Source organism: Dipodomys merriami, unplaced genomic scaffold, assembly GCF_024711535.1.
Source record: "Dipodomys merriami isolate MVZ:Mamm:240054 unplaced genomic scaffold, mDipMer1.0.p SCAF_263, whole genome shotgun sequence".
NCBI classification, from domain to species: Eukaryota; Metazoa; Chordata; class Mammalia; order Rodentia; family Heteromyidae; genus Dipodomys; species Dipodomys merriami.
Window position 1 is genome coordinate 605,625 of NW_027204082.1, and position 17,556 is coordinate 623,180.

Consider the following 17,556-nt stretch of genomic DNA (forward strand, 5'->3'; position numbering starts at 1 on the left):
TCTGAATGCAGAGCCTTAACAACTCCTAGACAAGCAATCTACCACTTACGCCATGCTTCCAGCCCTTAAAAATTAAAAACATTAAAAAAAATCCTCAGGTATCAACCAAAACAAGTTAATCAGTTACATTCTACTCAGCCCCAAACCTATTTCATTTTCAATTTCCTGGGAGGTAAAAGGCATGAAATATGAGTGTTCCTTTAAAATATCAACAATTGTAGAATAAGGTCTCTGGCTTACCCTTCTTCCTGAGAAAATATCCCTTGGCTCTGGCTAAGCTCAAGTAGGATACGTGATTTTAGTAAAACCAAAAAACTACCAGCCAGGTGTGGTGGTGCAAATCTATAATCTCAGAACTCAGGTGCTGATGGCTCACACCTGTAATTCTAGCTGCTCAGAAGGCTGAGATCTGAGGACCATGGTTCAAAGCCAGCCAGGGCAGGAAAACCCTTGAGACTCTTATCCCCAATTAACTACCAAAAATCAAAAAAACTGGGGCTGGGAATGTGGCTTAGTGGTAGGGTGCTTGCCTAGCATCCATGAGGCCCTGAGTTCAATTCCTTGGTACCACATAAACAAAAGATAAATAAAATTAATTTTAAAAAATCAGAATAGAGTGGTGTCTCAAGTGGTAGAGTGCTAGCCTTGAGCACAAAAGCTCAGGAACAGTGCCTGGCCTTGAGTGAAGCTGTAGGACCAGCACACACAAAACAATTCAAAGCCAGCCTGGGCTGGCTTTGAGACCTTGTCTCAACAAACCAAGGCCTACCAGAGCAACTTACTACCAGGTGTCACCATGCTAGAGCCCTAGCATGTTTTAGTGGTTAACGTATCCAGTTCCTCCTCCTAAATGAGCCCAGGAATAAAAGCTAAGACGCTCTCTCTTTAGTTGCACCTTTGACGGCATGTTCCTCTTCCTCTTGGATGCCTTAACTAGAGGATCCTGTGAACCCTCCCAGGTGGCACCATATATCCTCCACCTATTATAGGTCCTCATTCCTCTCTATTTCACTTCTAAGTGTAGGACCAGGAGAGGCAGCTGTGACAGGAGTCCTCTGAGGTAAGCTGGCAGGAAGCAGGCAGGACCCTGAGAGGAAAGAGGAGAGCCAGCAGCTATCCATAGGCATTTCTCCTGCCCCTCCATGTCCTCCTCTACTTCAGGTTATGGATGCTGCCTGCTGACATTCTCAAGGAAAGCTTGAAGCAAAAGTCCACAGCCTCCTATCCACGTTTCCTGTCCAAGGTTCTGTCTCAGGGATAAGTGAAAAGCCATGACAATGTCTTGTCCATTTATCAGTGTGATTAAGAAAAATGTGGCAGGGGTCCCATAAGAATCAGGCCTTGGCATCGTCTTTCATTTCAGCTACTCTGGCAAGGTTTACAGAGTTCTGGTGGAGTGGTTTCCTCAGTCCCCAAGGGAAGAACAAGGAAAAGACTAGACATGCTTTTACTTTTTCCTCAGAAGGAAGTGCTTCTACTAAGACCTACTACATCTACCTTAATGGCTTAAATTCATCCTTTCTTCTACCCATCCATCCTTCCTTTTTTCTTTCTCTTTCTCTTCTTCTCTTCCTCTTGTTCCTTCTCTATTCTTTCTCTCGAAGTTTTAGCAAGGATTGATTTTAGCATAATAAGATAAAATAGGGAGAATTTTCTTTAAAAAGGAAAGAGAAGCATTTCCTGTTCCCCAGGCAGAAAGCAAAAGTAAAAACTCAACCTTTTAAATTTCTTGAGGAAGCAAGGGGATTAGAAGTGATATAAAATCCTGACAGGGTTTTTTAAAATTTAATTTGTATTTCTATTTTTATTGTACTTAATGAGAGTCCACTACAGGAGAGGGCCCAGAGAGACCACAGCCCCTGCAATGTCTCGTCTAAACACCAATAAATAATAGTCATGGCAGAGTGAGGTGCAGTGCTGAGGCCTGGGTGAAGGCTGGTCTGAGGCCATATTGAAAGCTTCTAGAGGGAATCATCTACTCTTAAGTCTGAATGATGGTGTTGGATTCTTCAGGGGTGGGAGGAGACCGCATGTGTTTAGGTATCTACTAGTACTTTGGCATGAGTGAAGTGTTGGGCAAGGAATGGTGTTGGGAAAGATGAGGTGAATCAAGCACAGGTGCTGTGGATGGGGTGTTAGGGCAATGGGCCATGAAAGGAGTTGACAGCATAAATGCTATTATTATTATTATTATTATTATTACTATAACTATTATCATTTTCTATGTGCTTGAGTTTGGGGTCTTGTACTCTCAGCTTTCTTGCTCACAGCTAGTGTTCTACCACTTGAATCACACCTCCAGTCTTTAGAGATGGTTCTTTCCTGGTTCTTTAGAGATGGAGTCTCACATATTTTTCTGCCCAGGTTGGCTTCAGAATATTTTTGTTTTATCAATGCTAGGGATAAATCCAAGGACCTTACCCATGCAATGCAAGTGTTCTTCCATTAAACTACATCACAAGTTCTTGGTTTTAATAGCGGCTCTCACTAGCTCAGGCTGTGCTTGAATTCTCAATATGCCTGCCTCAGCCTTATTAGTGCTAGAGTAACAGATATGCGCTACCAAGCTCAACCCTAACAGTTGAATTAAGATATTGAACTCTTTCAGGAAACATGTCTATGTTACAGAATGTGGCACAAGCATCCACCCTAGCTGTTCAACACAGTGCTTCTCTAGGCTAGAAACAAGCAGATCAGCTAATGAGAGCAAGCAAACACAATTAAAATGGTGGGAATACAGACATACAATGAATATTTCATAGTGAACGAAATCAATGTGTATCATATAGGAATAGACAATGACTATAAAACCAAGAGGCCTAAGTTAACTCTATTTTGTATTTGAAATCCATTAAGCTCCTGCTTAATCTTGTCTTTTCAGTCCCAGCCAGTGAATTATCTATATTAGTCTGAGAAAACCACAGTGCCCAGACACTCAGAAGATATATCTCTGAGCCAAACCACACTCTGGCCAATGTATTAGTATAATCAGGAATGCACACCCCTTCATCTGTTAAAGAGACCCATGACCACTTACTTATTTCACCACCACCCCATTCTCACAAAAGCCCTTAAAACCTCGCCATGTCAACAATGCCTATGTGAGAGAATGCTTGTGGCCACTCTCTTCCCTTAGAAAGTGATAGACCTTTGCTTTCTTGCTTGTCACTGTTACTTGTGGTAATTCTTTCACACCAGCTGAAGACTACAGACCTAAGTGTGACTGGAACCAATACAGCACCATTGCTGTCTGCTTAGAGAAAGTAGCATCAGGAGGTGCAAGCAAATATGTCTACTGGGATGAAAGGAGATTGTGGGGCAGGACAATACTTTTTTAAAGTCTACTTAAACATTAAGACTTGGAAAAAGCCTCATGTATGACAATATGAAATATGCTACTATTTAAATTCAACAGGAAAATGCATATTTATTTTATACTTTACATATGTATAGATTACCTCTGAAATATTAACACTATTAACACCAAAAGAGACTTATTTTTCACTGTATGACTTTTTGTATTCTCCAATTTAAAATAAAACTATGTACATTTTACTTTTGGGGGATAGGAGTACTAGGGTTTGAACTTAGGGCCTTGCACTTGCTAAATGGTCACATTAGCACATGAGCAATGCCTCTAGACTTTTTTTGTTTGTTTTTTTTTTTTTTTGCTTATTTATCAGATAGGGTCTTGTCTTTTTTACCGGACCAGCCTCAGATTGTAATCCTTCTATTTATGCCTCCTTTATGGCTGTGAGACAGGAAGCCTAGAGTACATTTCTCTTTTAAAAAGACTAAAGTCGGGCATGGCAGTGTAAGTCTGTAATCCCAACTATTGGGGAGGTAGAAGCAGAAGGATTTCAAGAACAAGGCCAGCTTGGGCAAAGTTAGAGATCCTATCCCCTAAACAAAAGAATGAGGGTAGAATTTGTGCCTAGTGTGAGGTCCTAAATTCAATACTCAGAACCCTCCTTAACACAAAAAAACATTGTCATTAAAATATGCACACATGCTCACTTTTAAAGAAATAGGTAATATAATATAAACAGTTCAGTACAGAAAAACAACATTTATATGCATGACAGTGCACAAAAGTATACAGAGGTCAATGAATTCTAAGAACAAAATCATCATACAACTACCAACTAGGTCAAGAACCAGGATGTTGGCATGGACAGTGGATGAAAACTGAGAAACAAAAGTAGAGCACATATTATTTTGTTAGAAGTCACTGATATTTGTACACTTTTGTGCTCTTGTCTTATGCATAAAATTTTCTGTGCCAGAATGTTTTTCTTAATCAGAAAGGAATTGTCCTGCTCATCTAAGTTGGTTTTGAGATTAGAAGTATTAAGGAGTAGGTAGATGAAGGATCAAGAGTTTCATTTTGGTTGATCATCATCTTATTCAGACTCATTGATTTGATAAATTTGGGCAGTTTTGGAAGTAAAAGAAATCTTTCAGGGCTGGGAAGGTGGCTCAGTGGTAAAGCATTGCCTTGCATGCCTGAAGCCCTGGGTTCGATTCATCAGCACCACATAAGCAAAAAGAAAAGAGCTGGAAGTGGTGCTGTGGCTCAAGTGGTAGAGCACTAGCCTTGAGTTGAAGAGCTGAGGGACAGCGCCCAGGCCCAGAGTTCAGGCCCCACGACCGGACCCAAAAAAAAAAAAAAAAAGAAAGAAATCTTTCCTCTTTTTCTCCTCTGAATTTTTTCCTTATCAATACAGTCACATATACTAACACACAGAAAATACCCCAAAATAAATTATGAGTGCTACTTACAAATAATTAACTTTCAAAGGAAGGGTGGTATTATAAAAAAAAAAAAGAATGTACTCATTACCTGACTTATGAAATGGTAACCCCCATATAACAACTTAATAATAACACTAACATTATTTTAAAAAAGAATTAACTTTCTACATGCGTAGAATCTTGATGTAATCCAAATGCATTGGTAGTATCTAGTGAATATAACTTACACAGGTAAATATAGGTAACTGGAAGAGGAATCAAAAGATTGCACAAACACTCCTCTGAAGCCAAGTTTAGGATCTTAGTGGGCATTTAAGACCCTTTCCTCCTCATCTACTATGATTAAAGAAAAATCTATCCCACATCAGTCTCTAAAATTGTGTCATGAAAATAATTTATATATAAAATCTAATATGAAATTGTACAGCTTCTATAAAAAGTTCTGCAGTTCCTCAAAATTTGAACATTAGAGTTGCCTTATGACCTAGCCTTCCACTCCTAAGAGTTAAGGGAATTGGAATAACATATTCTGACAAAACTTTTACTTGGATGTTCATGGCAGCATTAAAAAGTAGCACCAGGAAAAAAGTAGAAAAACCTAATACTCATCAATTTCTAGATGGGTAAAGGAAATATGGCTCAGAATATTATTCACTCATAAAAGGAAACAACACAAACTAGTATATGTGAAAGGATATCTATTGTATGGTTCCATTTGTATCCAAAATAGGCTGATCTAGAGATACTAAAAAATAGATTGGTGCTGAAGGCATGGCTCACTGATATAATGCCTGCCTGGCAAACATAAGACCCTGAGTTCAAACACCAGAATTTTAAAAACAAAAACAAGATGAGTGATTTCCAGGGGCTAGTGAAATGGGTGGATGGGGAGTACCTGCTAATGGTTATGTAGTTTGTTCTTGACGTTCTGAGAATATTGATTGCACAATCTTGTGTATATAGGAAAAGCACAGAGTTGAACACTTCAAATGGTAGATTTAATAACAGGTGTATTATAACCTCTAAAAAGGCTGTGCATGTGTATTGCATGGGACTGTGTACTGGTACAGCCTTTTAAAGTTCCACCTTATAGTACCAAAATTACAGATGCTTTCTATTCTTAAATAAAAATTCCTAGGAACTTGTCCTGCAAACATGTTTGATGATATACATACATACAAGGTAGTAACTTCACCTTGATACACTAATAAACTAAAAACTCCAATGTCTATCATTATGTGATTAGTTACATAAATCATGGCTTAATAAAATAATATGCAGCTGTAAAAATTAATGAATATGCTTTTTATTTAACAGTATGAAATTTCAAATATAAAGTAAACCATGTGATACCATTCATATAAATGGAAAACAGGAATATCTACGTATATTTGCTTGCATAGGCATAGTACCTTTGGTAGGATATTTAAAATTCAGAGAGCATTGTTTGCTTAACAGAGATGGGAACTTAATGCCTACAGAGAGACTGTATGTGTGTGTGTGTCTGTGTGTTTGTAGGGTAAAATTTTCAATGTAATCACTTTTTTAAAGTTTTGCGTTGTTAAAACAAGTAAATATATTTTCTATTAAAAAGAAGTGAGTGAGTTATAAGACTATGAAAAAAAGACACTAGTTTGACCATAGAGAAATCTGAATTCAAGTTACTGGACTCACCAGTAACTATTAACTTAGTCTTCTGACTAGTGTCCCCATGATACACAACCAGTTCACTCAAGCATTATGCATTTTAGATAATCACAAATGATAAATAGGTTCATTTATAGTCTGGTGCACGCAAGTCGCTCACAATTCTAATCCTAGCTGCTCCAGATCCAGGAGGGGTGGAGAGGGTGGGGAAAAAGGAAAGTAGGAGAAAAATGAGGGAGGGGTAACAAGTTGGACAAGAAATGTAATTATTACTTTACCTATGTAACTGTAACCCATCTTTACATCACTCTGACAACAACAACAAAACAAAGTAAAATAAAAAAGATCCAAGGATTGAGGGTCCCAGCCAGCCTAGGAAGACTCTGTAGAGCCCATGAGACTCTATTTCCAGAAGAAAAAAAAAATCTGTATATGGCACAAGTGGTAAAGCCAGTTGAATACTCTGGTCCTGAGTTCAAACTTAGGAAACAGTCCAACCCCACCTCCCCAAAATAGGTTCATTTGTGAGGATTATTAACAATTATGTGTCTTACTATTGAAATTGATGTTGAATTTTGAAATTGAACTTGAATTCATGTTCCATGTGTCTGTGCGCACGCATGTGTCTGTGCGCACGCAAACTGAACTTGAATTCATGTTCCATGTGTCTGTGCGCACACACTTGTGTACTTGAGTGCATGCACTCATGCTGGTCCTAGGCCTTGAACTTAGGGCCTGGACATTGCCCTAAGTGTTTTTGCTCAAGCTAGTGCTCTACTACTTGAGCTACACCTCCATTCCCAGCTTGTTCTTTGACTTTCTTATCTGGGCTGGCTTTGCACTGTGATGTTCAGATTTCAGCCTCCTTAGTAGCTAAGATTACAGGCATGAGCCACTGGCACCAGGCTCATGATTCTTTTAAAGTAAATTTCTAATAGCAGAACCAGTCATACATACAACTTGTAAGACAGTGTTAAGCAAAGATCAGTCCCTCTTTCCACCAACAGATGGGGTTAGTTGTAAGCTAATGTGTATTTGCCAAGTTATAAACTTGCTCTGAAAAGCCTTAAAGTCAAAGAAAACATTGAGCTAGAAAGAGCATTAGAGTTCAGTCCCTTTATATTTATTAAATATTGTTATTTTCTATGCTATATACCCCATATTATATTTTTTATTTTTATTTTTTATAGGAGCACAATTCCTACATTCATGTAGAACTGATAATCTAGTAAGGTCAGACTGACACAGCCAAGACTGACATCTACCTAATTTCTAACATGTCTTCTTTACTTAATACTTTTGTAAATCAAAAAACTAAAACTCAGGATTTCTTGAGAGTGTAAGGTCCAGTCCATCAGGCTAGTTTGTTTACTACTTTTCTAATCTAACAAGACAATTATAATAAGGGGTTATCTAAATATTAACTTAAAGCATGGTTGCCAAGCCATGGCAATAAGTCATTATCTCAAGTGTCTAATTTTGAAGTAGCAAGTAAGTTTTCTCATTTTGCTGTACCAAATTATGCAGAACTAATGACTCAGAACTAAACTCTATTTCCAATGTACATTTAAAACAATTTAAAATCTAGATGGTTGGGATTCAGAGATCTAGAGACATCTCTGAAGTTTTTTTCAGTTGTTTTGTTGTTTTTTTTTGTGCTATATGCATATGATCATATAAAATGATGCTTATTGAAATCAACACCAAGAAATGAAAGAGGTTTTTTTTGTACTGTTTGCAGTTCTTTTCTTTTCCTTTTTTTTCTTTTTTTCCTTCTTTCCTTTTTTTCTTTGGTTTATTCCCTTCAGTCGCTGTTTTTTTATTTCTGTACCCTTTATTTTATATATAATTTTATCTTATATGGGGAGGGGAAGGGGAAGCATAGAAATGGTGGGCAAAGGGTGAATCAATTCAGCAGTGAAACCAACTAGACACTATGGTGGAAATGAACTATACAACTGGGGGAGTGAGGGGAGAGAAATCAGGAGGGGAAAAACAGAGAGAATGAAGGGGTGTAACATTGTTCAACAGTCATTACCTGACTTATGTAACTGTACATAACCTTTATAATAAAATTTTTAAAAAGAAAATTCTTTAGAGAGTTAATCTGCTTTGAGTGAGAGATCTGTGGAGGTCTCTAAACAGTTTTTTTTCCAGTTGTTTTGCTTTGGTGTGTGTGTGTGTGTGTGTGTGTGTGTGTGTGTGTGTGTGTGTGTGTGTGTGTGTGTGTGTGTGTGTGTGTGTGTGTGTGTGTGCATGTACTGGGTTTTCAACTGGGTGTGTGTGTGTGTGTGTGTGTGTGTGTGTGTGTGTGTGTGTGTGTGTGTGTGTGCATGTACTGGGTTTTCAACTCAAGGCCTGGGTGCTGTCCTTTAGCTTTTTCCCTTGCTCAAAGCCTACCACTTAAGCTACACCTCCATTTTTGTCTTTTTGTCCATTAGAGAGAAACATATCACAGACTTTCCTACTCAGGCTGGCTTCCAACAGTGATCCTCATATCCCAGCCTCCTGAGTAGCTAGAATTACAGGTGTAAGTCACTGGCACCCAGCTGTCTAAGCAGTTTTGAAGTACCAGCTTCTACATGTCCTTCGCTTCTTTTCTTTTGGGGCCCCAGGCTCTCACTCAGCTTGCTTACTAGGCAAGCACTCTACCACTTACATGAGGACTCCAGTCCGGCATTCTCCTGGATAACTGAATATGGAGCCTTGACTTTTGTCTATGCTAGAGCATCCAGATCTCAGCCTCCTGAGTAGCTAGGATTACAGGAGTAAGCCATTGTTGTCCTGCTCCTTCCTTCACTTCTTAACTACAGTATACTCTAGATACTCAAGGTTTTTCCCCAAGAACAAATGTAGGTGATTGTGAAGCAGATGACAGAGAAGGAAAAGAGCATCAGTTGTATTAATGAGGTTTGCAGCATGGCATTTGCCTTCCTGTTCAATCTGTTGGGACAAACGTTGGAGAAATGACTGCCCCTTCTATTCTTTGCTGTGTGACCTGAGTTCTCTTTCTTTAACCAGGGCAAATGCATAACCCTGGGGACACACCTCACCTTTTCTTGTCTCCTGGTCTTTACTCCAACACAACTCTACTCGTGTCTAGGGTGAGACTTGCATTAGAGATTGCTAATTACACTCAGCAGCCTTGGTAGGCAATGTAGTCTTCACTGCTTATGGTAAGGTAAGGACACCATTTCTCTGTGGCCAATCTTAGCCTTTAGAAAAAACACTATCTCCCTTGTTTATAAGTTCTCAGACTACTGGTGAAACCTTTATCATAAATGCAGTTCTTCCTTCTTGGGTCTTAGGACAACATGAAGGTAGTGTTGATCTGAAGGGTTATGTGAATACAAACCTGGGAGAATAGGATCCAAGCATAAATCTCCTGGGTTCAGGCTTACCGACTAGCACAGTATGCTCAAAAACTGCTGAATAGACAGTACAGTCAACTTATATACGGAGGTGTGCATGTGGTATCCAACAGTACCCAGCATAAAATATAAACATGTTGCTTTCATGCAGTCTGAGGAAGCAAGTTCAGTTTTACAGGCCTTTGGTGACTAGTGAATAGGAGAAGAGCCTGGGGGAGCTCGGAGCTACCACTTCCTAGTTGTGTACTTCTTTTCTGTCATTCAATTTACCCAGCAATTTCCTCACCTGAAAGGGGATTAAAGAAAACTACTTGACCGGCTGCTGCGGCAGTCTAATGCTCTGCACTCTCTATGTATGTTTTCTCTGTTGAGACATTTCTAAAGAGAGGGTTTGTTTGTTTGTTTGGTTGGTTGGTTGTTTTTGGTATGTGCCAGTCCTGGGGCTTGAAGTCAAGGCCTGGGCGCTGTCCCTAGCTCAAGGCTAGCACTCTACCACTTGAACCACGGGTCAACTTCCGGCTTTTTGCTGGTTATTGGCGATCAGAGTCTCACGGACTTTCCTGCCTGGCCTGGTTTAGAACTGTAATCCTCCAGAGGCCAGCCTCCTGCGCAGCTGAGATCACAGGCGCCTGGCTAGGAGACAGTGAAGATGCTGTGCGGGCTCAAGGCTAAGCCCGGAGCCGCAGGGCTCCCTGCGCGGGAGGTGTGTCGGGACTGGGGAAAGAGTCACCTCCGATTTTGGTGGGCACCCTAACTTGTGTGTGTCCACGGGGTGCGCGGGGGCTGTGCGGGGCACCGGGTCCCCTCCCTCCTCCAGCCGCAGCTCCCAGACCTCGCCAGCGTGCTCCCACAACTCCCTTCGCCCCGACCTTCTGAAAGCGAAAGACCTGGAAATTGGGGACAGAGGTGCCGGGCATGCGCAGAGGTGGCGGGCGCGGGTCAGCCTGGGAGGCGCGCGCACTCCACCTCCCCCCCCCCACCCCCGCCCCCGCCCGCGCCCGCGAAAAGCGAACCGGGAACTGAGCTCGGCGGGCGGGCCGCGGCCTCGCGGTCGGGCCGGGGCGGAGAGGCCCGAGGAGGGGCGAGGCGCCGCGTACCTGGTAGCGGCCTGTGAGCAGCTGGGCGCGCGACGGCGTGCACAGCGGCTGCGTGTAGTAGTTGTCCAGCCGCACCCCGCCGGCCGCCAGCGCATCCAGGTGCGGCGTGCGGATGGACGAGCCGTGGAAGCCCACGTCGTTCCAGCCCAGGTCGTCGGCCAGCACGAAGACCAGGTGGGGCGGCTGCGCGGCCCCGACGCCCCCGCCGGGCAGGAGCAGCAGGAGCAGCCCCAGCGCCGCCCGCGGGCCCGGCCCCATCGTGCGCGGCCGGCCTGCGATCTCCGCGCCGAGCCCGGGCCTCGCTTATAGAATGAGGAACTGGGCGGCCGCGGCCGCCCCGCCCCGCCCCGGCGGCGGGGGACTCGGCCCCTGGGAGCCTGAGCCTGGGGGCGGGGGAGCGAAGTGCCGACGTTACCCCCCCTCCCCATACCCCCGGCTTGAACTTGGCACGGACGGGCTCTGTTTTTAATTAATGCTCGCCGCGTGCCAAGCCTCTGGGGCTGGGTCCTCAGTGCAGGCTGCAGCCCCAGATGCTGAGCTGTGCTGGGTTCAGCAGCACGTAGGCCAAGAGTTCAGCCTGGGGCAGGTTCGGGAAGGTGGCGTTAGGAGCAGTGCCCCTTGAAGCCTCCCCACGAGCAATCAGTGGGCCAGATACCCAGACCAGTGACTGCACCTGCTTCCAGGTCGTTCGGAAGTTGGGGGAAGTTGTGTAGTCCTTGAACAGCTAAATGGTTTCTCCAAGGTAGGAGCGCGGTCCAGAGCTGCCGTCACCAAGCCGTGAGCCCCAGAAGGACAGTGCTTGATTTGCCCGGCCTATCTGTGAAAGAACGGATGCCATAACCATAGGCTTCCTGCAGGAGCTTAGCTTTGTGAGCTGTGTATTCCTGCTTCCCTCCGAGACGTTCTGCTTACTCCATGTCTGGAGATAAATTATAGCTATTCTGTGTTGGTGAAAGATTTTTTTTTTTCATTACCAGGAGAACACAATCTTTCAGGCTGAGTTTAATTTTATGGGAATTATTTTACAACTCCCTCCCCCCCCCCCCCCCAGCCCTTTACCACAACCCCAATCCTTTTGTCTGTTTCAGAAAGTGTCTCATGCTGTCTTTCTCCTGGCCAACCTCAAATGGTGGTTATCCTACTTTTACCTCCCCAGTAGCTGGGACCACAGGCATGTGTCACCACACCAGAATTACTTTACAACCTTATAAGTTGCAAACAAATGGCAGTCACAAAAACATGATTCTTGCTATATACAAGGAAATGAACTCCGTGTAGAGGGGTGACAACCCTCCAACTCCCACATTAAGGCAAAAAACATTTTCATCTGCATTTACTTTAATATTCCTGATCTTTCTATTTTACTTTGTACTGGTTTGAACTTTTTGTCAGTTTTTCCATTAATGAGTTAAATAAAATTTTACCATGTGTTTGTTTCTATGTAAGGATGATTATTTTACCTTTTCTGGAGAAATTCTTTTAATGCATGAAATATGTCCCTTTTACATATTGGCATGGAAGGAGGGGAGGGGAGAGAACAGGTGCTTGCTTACTTTAGAGTAACTCAAGAAAAATAGAGAAGATATTAGCACCTTGGTAAAAGGATGAGAAAGTTTTATCCATACACTTCCTATACATTCTGAATGTTTATCTCTGCATATGTTATCTATTTCTTCTGCTGCTATTACTGTACTTATCAAACCACAAATCTCCCTAAGCAAGGCTGAAGGCATCCTTGGCTACGTGTAAAGGCACAACACCAGGGATGTCTAAGTGGCAAGGCTCATGTAGGCAGAGTGCAGAGGCATGCACAGGGAAACAATGGCCCTGGACCCGTCCCTGACCCTTCTCCCAAACCAAGGAAAGATATCTAGTTTACTCAAGAATGTTAGCTTAAGAGTTTATATTCAACTTGGCTTCCTAACCCTTCTCCCAGACCAACATAAGAAGATAGCTAAAGATAGCTTACTCAAGAATATTAGCTATGAGGCCCTTGTCTGTTGTATGGCTAGTAAAGATTTTCTCCCAGTCTGTGGGTTTTCTATTGATCTTGCTAGCCCTGTCCTTTGCCGTGCAGAAGCTGTGCAGTTTCGTGCGATCTCATTTGTCCAGCCTTTCTTTGATTTGTTGTGTTTCTGGGTCTCTATTGAGAAAATTTTGGCCTGTGCCAAGGAGCCCTAGAGTTTCTCCTACTCCTTCCTGTAATGTTTTCAGGGTGTCTGCTTTGACTTTGAGGTCTTTGATCCATTTGGAGTTGATTGTGGTACAGGGTGATATATAAGGATCTAACTTTAGTTTTCTACAGGTATTTAACCAATTTTGCCAGCACCATTTACTGAAGAGGCTGTCTTTCTTCCATTCTATTTTTTTTGGCTCCCTTATCGAAGATTAGGTGGCTATAGGTCTGTGGATTCATTTCTGGGTCTTCAGTTCTATTCCATTAGTCTTCAGGTCTGTTCTTGTGCCAGTACCAAGCTGTTTTGATTACTATGGCTTTGTAGTAGAGTTTAAAGTTTGGTATTGCTATTCCTCTAGCACTGTTCTTTCTGCTAAGGATTGTTTTTGCTATTTGGGGTCTTTTATTGTTCCATATGAATTTTTGGATTGCTTCTTCTATTTCATTGAAGAATGAGGTTGGGATATTGATGGGTTATCACATTGAATCTGTAGATAGTCTTTGGCAGTATTGCCATTTTCATGATGTTAATCCTCCCAATCCAGGAGCATAGGAGCTTCCTTAGTTCTGCTTTAATTTCCTTTTTCAGGTTTTTATATTTTTCATCATAGAGGTCCTTCACTCCTTAACTCCTAGGTATTTTTTGTGGGGCTATTACAAAGAGGGTTGCTTTCCTGATTTCAGTCACACTCTTCTCATTATTGGCATACAGAAAAGCCATTGATTTTTGAGGATTAATTTTATACCCTGCTACTTTGCCGAAGTTTCCAATCAGCTTAAGTAACTTGAGAGTGGAGTCCATGGGGTTCTTTAAATACAAGATCATGTCATCTGCAAAGAGGGAGAATTTTACATCATCTTTCCCTATTTGGGTCACCTTTATGTTTGCATCTTGTCTTATTGCTCTAGCTAGGCATTCTAATACTAAACTGAAGTGGAATGGAGAAAGCAGACATCCTTGTCTTGTTCATGAATTTAGAAGAAATGGCTTTAGCTTTTCATCATTAAGTATAATGCCACTTGTAGGTTTGTCATGCACAGCCTTTATAATTTTGAGGAATGTTCCATGGATTCCTAGTTTCTCCAGAGCTTTCACCATAAAGCAGTGTTGGATCTTGTCAAATGTTTTCTCGGCATCTTTTGAGATAATCATGTGGTTCTTATCCTTTCTCTTGTTGATGTGAAAAATTACACTAATTGATTTGCATGTATTGAACCAGTTTTGCATTCCTGAAATAAGGCCATACTCAAGCTACCAGCACAACTATGTTTATCGCAGCATTATTCACTATACCTAAGATATGGAACCAACCCAGATGACCCTCATTAGATGAATGGATCAAGAAAATGTGAGCTATATATACATATATATGAATTTTATGCCTCAATCAGAAAGAATGGCACCGCCCTATTTGTTAGAAAATGGAAAGACTTGGAAAAAATCATATTAAGTGAAGTAAGCCAGACCCAAAGAAATATAGGTCCCATGATTTCCCTTATTTGCAATAACTAGTATACGTCTAGGATAATCTTATCAAATGAGCAGAAAAGTTCAAGAGCTATGTACATATGACCATATAAGATGATGATGCTAAGTAAAATGAACCCCAAGATATGGACTCAAGAGGTTTTTCTTTGTTGTTGTTTTCAATGTACTATGTGATTTTTTTTATTTCTTTTGTATGTTCTTCCCCTATGGTATATTCCCTGTTGTCACTGTATTTGATTTGAGTTTGTTACCCTGCATTTTGTATATACATTTATCTAATTTGGGGAGGGGAAGGGGAAAAGAAAAATGCTTAAACAAGGACACAGGATGACCCATTGCAACAGTGATACTCACAAGACACTATGTTGGAAATGACCTTTACAACTTTGGTGGAGGGGGAGTAGGGGAGGTGGAAGAGGGAAGGGATAGTAGGAAAAAAATCAAAGGAGAGGGAACACTGTTCAACAAGAAATGTACTCATTACTTTACCCATGTAACTGTAATCTCTCTGTACAGCATCTTTACAATAAAATAAAAATTAAAAAAAAAAAAGAAAATTAGCCTAGGGGCTATGTTCAGCTCAAGGTCAGAGCTTTGTGTTAGAGAAGAAACTTAGTTACTCATCACCAGTTATGTACAGAGTTCACTACCTTTCCTACTGTGTCATGCTGAATAATTAAAACTGCCTGGAAGATGAACTAGGGGCCTTTGTCCTGCAAGATGGAGTTCCCCACCCCCACCACGTTCCCCCCCCTTTAATTCCTGAGATTGTCTTTGCTCTTTCTCATTCCACAGCGTACCCCTTCTAGGTGCCTGCTTACCTTGTAGGGCTGGATGTGGCAACTACTATCATCATTGTTCATGTAATGAAATAATTTACAGAGTATTATGAACAAGTCTTCCCCCAAGGAACGCACTGATAGGCTGAAGGCATGTGCTAGGAGGTAAGAGTTGCTAATGCTGGGCCTCTTTATGGCTCATATATATATATATATATATATATATATATATATATATATATATATATATTTCTTAGCTTGTGCTGATTTGCTGCATACTGTGCTCAGATGTCAGAATTCCCATGTTTCCATACTTCCCTCAAACCATTTCTGTCCAGTGCTTTTGAATATGGTAAATGTGCATACAAAGACTTAAGAGATTTTTTGAGAAAAAAAAAGCTATTTCTAAATGCTTAACTGTTAGGATACATGAAGAAAAGCTCTCTGGCTGTTGAGATAAGAATGATAAGAGGCCTTTCTTCAGAGAGAAAACTTGAGCCACTAATAAGTGGTAAATTGTGGTTGGTTTTACTCAATGCTCTGTTGCTACATTTAGCAAGTCAGAAAGAAATGATACTTGAACATCAGAAAGAATACCCAAAATCCATTCATTGAATTTTTCACAACACATTTAGTTTTAGAAACTGACATAGTATGAATTTCCTACAACTATATGAGGGTGTAAGTGTCTTAAAGACTCATCTGAGGTCCTAATCTCTGCTTTGAAGAATATTTTTGAGGTCCTTTGACCCTTCTGATTGTTAGCAGTTACATGCATTAGTTATATTCACTAAGTGTTACCATGCATTAAAAGTCATTGAGATTCCATTCAGATGGAAAGCTAATTCTTTATAATGTTGTAAGGTGAATCATCCCAGAAGCCATATTTTAGAATATGGAATATTGGAGTCTTTATTATACCACTAGCAGTCTTTGTGTAACCCGTTGTTTCAAAGGCTTGCAGCCTCCAAATACACATAACACAGCTAGGAAATGGGCTAAAGAGGAAAGAAAGAACTAAAACAATACCAGCAACCCAATTCAGCTCCAATGGGGAGTTGAATTGGAACACCAAGATGACCAGATAGGAGCTAGGAGCCAGGACACAGGACATAGGACATGATCACAGAGATGCACAGGGTGTGGTGCTCTGGCTGCTGGTCTGGGCCTAAATAAGGCCTGAGCAGGGGTCAGATCCACAGGAAATTCCCAGTCCCAGGCACTGGACCGACAGATTCAGTAACCTATCAGCCAAGTGCCCACTGCTACCTCCAGAGTTCCAGCATCACCCGGGTGATGGGCAGAAGGCATTTCTCTCTCCCAGCAAGAAGACAATATTTGGGGGGGGGAATGGGAGGACAGGGATGATAAGGGGAAACAAAGGAGGAGGCAACAATGCTTGATAAGAAATGTACTCATTACCTTGATCATGTAATTGTAACCCCTCTGTACGGTATTTTCATAATAAAAAAATTGATATTAAAAAAAAAAGACAAGATGCCAGCCCTTACCATCCAACCATGTGGCCAATATGGCGCTAGCCAGACCTGACCTCCTTACTTCAGTAAGTAGAATCCAAAGTTTATTTCTGGTGTGTTAGGGTATGTGTGTATTGGTAAGAACAAGTATGAAAGAGAAAAAGAAGAAAAAGTTCTTTTGGCTCCAAATTTATAAGTCCTTATAAGACAATGGGCAACCAAAACAAAACTCTTTATCTTAATCTGCCTACTGCTGCTCATTTCTAATCTCAAAATCACCTAGATGAGAGAAGAGTAGTATAGAATTCTTTTCTGATAAAAAAAAATCTGGGCATGATGTTTTATGCATAAGACAAAAGCACAAAAGTATGTAGAAGGCAATTAATGCTAACAAAGTAATCCTATTTCCTCTTTCTTTTCCTTGCCTTTCACACATTTGTCCATGCCAATATCCTGGTTCTTGACTCAGCTGGCAGTTGTGTGATGATTTCTCTCTTACAGTTCATTGTGCACTTGTCTTATATCTGCACTGAACTGTTTATATTATTTGTCTATTTCTTAAAGATCTCAAGGCAATCTTTTCCAACCATGCTAAAGTATCTCAGACCAATGTGAGAATGTGTACATATTGGAATGATAGTCTCCAGGGAGTCCTGAGGTTGAGCCTAGGACCTCAAAATAAGCAAGTGCTCTACCTCTTTAGCCTACTCACTTCAAAAATATTTTGTTCATTTTTTTGAGATAAGATCTCACTAATGTTGCCT

At 41.3% G+C, this 17,556-nt stretch overlaps 1 protein-coding gene across 1 annotated transcript in view; it reads right to left on the reverse strand.

Moving 5' to 3' along the window:
- The window catches only part of LOC138837133 (arylsulfatase B), a 168,190-nt gene extending 157,041 nt beyond the window's left edge, over positions 1-11,149 (reverse strand). The window contains exon 1 of the mRNA XM_070035923.1: positions 10,871-11,149. Within this exon, the coding sequence (XP_069892024.1) occupies positions 10,871-11,128 (258 nt within the window). The 5' untranslated portion in view covers positions 11,129-11,149. The remainder of the gene's footprint in view (positions 1-10,870) is intronic.
- Positions 11,150-17,556: the final 6,407 nt, after the last annotated feature.